The 6,223-nt window shown below is 38.1% G+C and overlaps 1 protein-coding gene across 1 annotated transcript in view; it reads right to left on the bottom strand.

The window, feature by feature from the left end:
• Window positions 1-6,223, bottom strand: part of LOC104542191 (sperm-associated antigen 17-like) — a gene marked incomplete at both ends in the record, with an annotated part of 32,781 nt that overhangs the window by 7,155 nt on the left and 19,403 nt on the right. The window contains 6 exons of the mRNA XM_010186413.1: window positions 148-240; window positions 1,525-1,621; window positions 2,384-2,486; window positions 4,241-4,294; window positions 4,735-4,837; window positions 5,146-5,218. Coding sequence (XP_010184715.1) covers window positions 148-240; window positions 1,525-1,621; window positions 2,384-2,486; window positions 4,241-4,294; window positions 4,735-4,837; window positions 5,146-5,218 — 523 coding nt within the window. The remainder of the gene's footprint in view (window positions 1-147; window positions 241-1,524; window positions 1,622-2,383; window positions 2,487-4,240; window positions 4,295-4,734; window positions 4,838-5,145; window positions 5,219-6,223) is intronic.

The following is a 6,223-nucleotide window of genomic DNA, read 5'->3' as shown; positions in this document are numbered from 1 at the left end:
CCCTTTCTGCCAGTCTTGCATTCAGAAGTATTCAGAATGCTGAACAGAGATAGGTGGGTTTAAAATTCTATTGTAAATATTTTGTCAAAAGTTAGAAGAAGACAGATATTAACCTGCTCCAAACTACATTCTGGAAGGTAGCTTTACCTGTTGTGCTGCTGGAACCTTCATTTTGTTTGGAATGAGCCTGCAGCAGAAGGCAAGGTGAAGAATCACACATGGTATTGAGACGTTCAGATGCTAAAGGAAAAATAATGAAATATTACAGCAAGTGTTTTTCATTATCATCATCATTTTCACAAACATATGAAAATAAATCACAAAGTCTTTGGCACTTTAATTTAGACAACCTTTGAAAGCTGTCTACATAACCATGAGAGGCTCGGTAAATTCTGCATGAGACATTTTGCTCCATTGGGCAACAGGGATCAAAAATTCCTGTCTTGTGATGAGTCAGTTCTTGTTCTCTGGCAAACTGAGCAATATGCCATAAAGAGCTAATGGACAATCCAGCACAGGTCTTCTGGTGATTGCAAAATGAGGAAGTATGGGAATTAGTGGGTGTTTGATAAAACCCCATGGAGGACTGCTTTCCTTATATGATTCTCTGCTGTGTATGACTTTCAGTCTCACTATGTGATTTCAGTAATTTGTCAGGGCTGCGTTTCAAACAGAACTGAACTATTCCTCTCAATGTTGTAAAGCTTAAACCTAAGATAATGGTTCCCTTTTTCACTGCTTCCTGTCATCCAGTCACTGATTTCCTCCTATATCCTCCAAACTATCCTTAGCCTGCATGTTTCCTATTCCACATTGCTTTTGCCCAAGTCCCCAAGCTGCTCCTCTTACTGTTGAGTTTCAGAATTCCAACTCCCGTTTTTTTCATACAGGCATACTACTCTTTTTCTAAACTTGGCTTCCTCGGTTCTTGCCCATCCACCTCTAACTATTGTTTATTCAATTTAAGCTTTTCCTGAGCATTTTGCATCCATCCACCCCTTATTCATAGCACAACTCTTCTGCTTTGCAACTTTGCAAAGCCTATGTGGCTTCCACATTCAGTGATGTCTGCAAAGCCTCTTTTAACATACTAAATATAGAAGTCTTATAGAGACATTTATATCAGTGGATTAAACAGGAACATTCCCAGATACTAGAACATGCTAATCTATACTGTTAATTTATTGGAACACTAGTATGATATTGACTGTATAACTTAGCAGTCTTCCCAAAAACATGCTTGGGTACACAACTTTTGGCCAGGGAAAACGCTATCTTGTCTTGGGGGACTGAATTTACACAGCCTCCTCCATACTGATGGATCTCAATGTCAAGGAGTGCTGCTGGGTATGTTTCATATATCAGAATAGATATAGCTATGGTGGTCCAAGCATATAGTTCATGTGTCAAAATGACTGGGAATACATGGGGTCAGATGATGTAATCTTAAATTCGACTGCAATATGAAATGAGACAACTGGATAAAACAATGAAGAAGATAATAAAATGTTAGAAGCAGATTACCTCTACTAGGTTTTTTGCTGATCTTTGGAGGGAAATTCACACTTTCTTTTTTTTTCATTGAAGGAAGTTCATTAGACAGTGCTTCCACATCAGGAAACTAGAGAAAAGAAAGAAAGAGGGCTTAGATCTACCAACCAAACACTTAGAAAAAAACTCAGCAGACACCCCACTCTGCACCGCAGGGAAAAAAAGGGGGAAAAAAAGGGAAAAAAAAGGAAAAAGACAAAGGGAAAAGAAAGGAAAAAAAAGAAGGGAAAAGAAGAAAAAAAGGAAAGAAATGAAAAAGAAAGGAAAAAAGGAAAAAGGAAAAAAAGAAAAAAGAGAAAACGGAGAAAAAGGAAAAAAGGGTACAAAGAAAACAAATAATCAGAACCAAAGTGGAAACTATGAAAAAGATATACATACGTATACCTCAGATTCCAAAGTATATTTCTGAGTATGCTTTATGCACTAACAGTATTTATCAGTTATCAGCTGAGAATACAACAGGAAATTTCCTAAGGCCACCTTCAACCCAGGAGGGTAAGTCTTACTAATTTTCCCTTTCTAGTTAGCAGAGAGAGGCTTCTGAGGGGCAAATGAAAAGACTCGAGGTTCAGCTTCTGCTCTGAATCAGACTGTCTCCAGAGTTTATGTAAGAAATCTACAGAGTTTGTACTCAATAAACATCTACTATCTCCAAGATATATTTCCTTTTATAAAGGCATCTAATTCCCAGTATTAATTCTGCCATGACTGTCTTCTGTGACAATTTCTTGAGACAAACTGAGGCTGGATACAAACCCACAACTGTTGTTGTGCGAGTATGTCAGAAACTACCTGGCCTAACACTAACTCATCAAGTTTTCAGCTACATTACCTTTTTCAGGAAAAAGTCCTCGCCGAATTCAGATTCAAAATATGGAGGAAATGTTTTGTTTCTTATTGCCATTAAGGACTTCTTTCCTTCATCAAGTTCTTTCCTAAGCAAGTTTTAACATTGTTGGTACGGAAAAGAAAGAAAAAAGCATTATAATTGAGTTCACCAAGTTTTTCAGTATTATGTTTAAAACACTGAAGAATGGGATTGATAAAGGCAAATGGCATTTTTTTTCTGGTTAATTACATCGAGCAATGTTCTTGTAATTGGCAATTTTCTCAGTGATAGATCAAGAATGGGCCAGTCTGGCAGGTCTGGAGAAAATGTCCTCAGATACTGTTTTATGGAGGAGCTGATCAAAATGCATATGGACTGTGGGTTGGCTGCTAGGAAGAGCTCCTTCAATTGTGGCAAAATGGGCTTTGTTTTAGTAAGGTATTGATTTTTAAGATAATCCTAATCTTAAGATTCTTCTTAAAGGTAATGAGTTTACCTACTATCCACATGGTTTATCTCATAAAACATCCTCAGAAATGCAGCTGCATTCCAAGGTGTAAACCACGAGTGTATCCTGCACTTTATAGTGCACTCCACAATGAAGTAGGGAGGGAAAGAACCCTCAACAATCAAGTGAGGAAGCAATGGACAAGGTAGGCAAGCAAAGAGCCTGGGGTGATGTGAACAGAAGGGACATCACAATCAACAAGGCAGGGCTGAAGTGGGGTCACACCAAGCATATGCATGTAAATAAGGAAATGCCTATGGGATAGCATTATCGGGAAAGCTTTGAGACCCATTCTGGGCAATCAGACACAATCTGGGCATGCAGCACAGGTAATAAATAGGTGGAACTGGAAGTCTGTGTGCACTTATAGGGCTATGACCTCATTTGGATCACAGAGAAGTGGTCAGGTAGCTAACAGGACTGGAGTGCTGTGATGGACGGATACAGGCTCTGTAGGAAGCATGGGCCAGGAAGGCAAGGAGGGAATTTGTCCTGTATGTAAAAAAGCATCTGGAAAGCATGCAGCACTGCCTAGGGATGGGTGATAAGTCAGCTGAGAGCTTATAGGCTAGGGTTAGTGGGGCAGAACAACATGGGTTATGTTGTGGGTGTCTGCTATAGACCAGCTGGTCATAATACCTGGTTGTCATGGGGGACTTAAGCCACCCCAGCCACTGCTGGAAAGCAGCCCTGCAGAGAAAAACCTAGGAGACCTGGTGGACGCCAAACTGAACATGAACCAATAGTGTGCCCTTGTGGCAAAGACGACCAGCAGAATCTTGGGCTGCATGAGGATGAGTGTTGTCAGCAGGTCCAGGGAGGTGAACCTTTCCCTTCTACTCAACACCAGTGAAACCACATGTGGAGTACTGTGTCCATTTCTGAGCTTCCTGATACATAGAAAGGCCACAAAGATGATTAAGGTCTTGGAGGATCTTTCATGTGAGGAGAGGCTGAGAGAGCTGGGACAGTCTTGCCTTGAGAAGGTTTGGAGCACTGCCATGTGATAGATATGGGTCTGGGATTCTATTTGAAAAATGAGCTGGTATTTGTGGAATACACAAATCTCAACCTAAAGCATCAGCATTTGAAGATATTAATATAAATTATTTTTCATGCTGGTGGCAGAACCTGAAAACAGAACACAGGGCTTCTTACTTCAGACTTGTTTTGAATAGCATAAGTTAACAGTGACACTGCTAGGTTTTGAAAAAAATGAGAGACTCAAAACATGTATTCAGCATTTCTGTTGCAGAGAACACCCCATTATTTGCTAGCAAACCATTGGACCATTACCCAAGACCCACTGAATAACTAGGACAAATAACTTTTTGTCCTACTAATACGAATACCTGTGCTCTTCTTGTCTGCTCTGCCACTTGGAAACTGATGTTACTCCTTCTGGGCTGAATGACCAGAGAAGAAAAAATGTAGTGAAAATGTGAAAACTAGCATAATTTTTATAAGCACAAAAATATTTACAAGATAACCCTGGAAGGAAATTCCTCTTTGTGAGAGTATGTTATATTAACATCTCAGATGACTCCTGACTTGGACTTGTATAGTTTGCAGTAAAATTGTTTGCTCCTATCTGCATTTTTATTACATTATTCAACAAAAGAAACCCTCAAAATGATTTTCCAACCAGTTCTAAAGTATCTCTGAGATAAAGAGGCATAGAGGGGCAACATAATCATAGAAAAAGCTAGTAAAACATTGCTATATGTATCTAGAGATCTTGGTTACAGTCCTTAATTAAAGTCAGTAAAGTACATTGCCTTGCCTGTGTGCTTGGTTCCATTCTTTGTGTTATTTAGGTTTGCATCAGTTCTCTGGTCTTTCCTACCTCAACATCTGCTGTTGGTCCTCTCTTTGGGTAGTGATTGTCTTCTCTGTGTGACACTGGTGATGAGAAGCCACTGCCTGTTCATACAGCTCTGGTATGTCAGCTGTAAGGTAAAGAGTATCCCTGAATGGACATGTTCTGCTAAGCACTGCTAAGTGTAATGAATAATAAACAAAGAAGTATATATTTTTAATGCAGTTTTCTGTCACTTGATGAAAACCTACAGATTCCTTATTAGTGTGAGAGAAGAGGAAGAGAGAACTTCATTCCAAATCAAGTTCAGAACATTAACAGATAGGAAATTAATTCAATTCAAGGTAGAAAGAACCAGAAGCAGATTATGTTTATATGTTTATGTTTTATGTATTTTCTGAAATATCTTCATGTGCTTTCAAGATATAAATCAAATACCCGTGAACAGGAAAAGTTGCTGATATTCAACACTTCCTGACGGGGGAGCAACATTCCATGTCTCTATCTCCAGCTGAAGAAAATGTGGGCTTTCAGGGTCCTTTATTACTTTCAGCTTACTTAGGTTGTGCTTTATTGTGGCTGTGAAGAAGTCATAATCAACATTCTTATGGAAGGAACTACTACTATACAATATGTGTGAATGGAGAAAAGCCAATCTTTCCACATTTGAGATTGTGACCAGCTTTAGGGCTTTACTAAAGACTTTCCTCTGGCATCTATAAAAAGTATTGCTTACTTCATGTCTTGTACCTAAACAGTGAGTCAAAAGAAATTTCCTTGGTTGAAAAGAAATTTCTGTGGCAAAACTTAGTAGATCAGTGTATTTGAGAAATATGATCCTATTTGTTTATGACAACATCTTTTATTTTTCTCAAACCAGGACAGAAGGGCAGAAAAAAATGGGACTGAATACTAAGGATTTTCCTGTGAGAAAGACTTAGGGATTTTGAAAAGAAACAAACATCTTTATTTTCATTTGTACCTATTGAAAACATTAATAAATGTTAACAAGTATCTCACAAAAACTTTAAGAGAAATTCACACAGGAAAACTAATACACTGTTACATCTTTTCCCTCAGGCAAGGCTGATGTAACCAAAACACACAATCATTTGAGATCAGATTTTCAAGTGTAATAAACAACCAGGATTTATCCAGTTGCTTGGAAAACTTGTCTGAAATGTTGATAATTGTGTAAAAGTGAGTGGTGTCATAGTTCTTTTACCTGAAAAAACCACGTAGAAATGTGGGTCAAAATGACAAATGTACATGCCTAAATACAGGAAGTGGTTTTTAGAGACAGACAGTCATTGATGTCAACAAGTTCTAATTATATTTGAATATCATACTCAGAATAAAAGAGACAAAAGAATGTACATAGCACGTAGATGAAGTCACCTTTATGTTCCTTCTTTAGAAATAATACTATAGTACTTTATAATTTACTATGGTATTTTACAATTTTATAAGATAGACATTAGATTTTTATTACCTTTAGCACTGAGATCTTCAGATG

The sequence above is a fragment of the Mesitornis unicolor genome, unplaced genomic scaffold (assembly GCF_000695765.1).
Source record: "Mesitornis unicolor isolate BGI_N332 unplaced genomic scaffold, ASM69576v1 scaffold16806, whole genome shotgun sequence".
Classification (NCBI taxonomy): Eukaryota; Metazoa; Chordata; class Aves; order Mesitornithiformes; family Mesitornithidae; genus Mesitornis; species Mesitornis unicolor.
The sequence above is the reverse complement of the archived record's forward strand: the minus strand, read 5'-3'. Positions and strand labels throughout refer to the sequence as shown.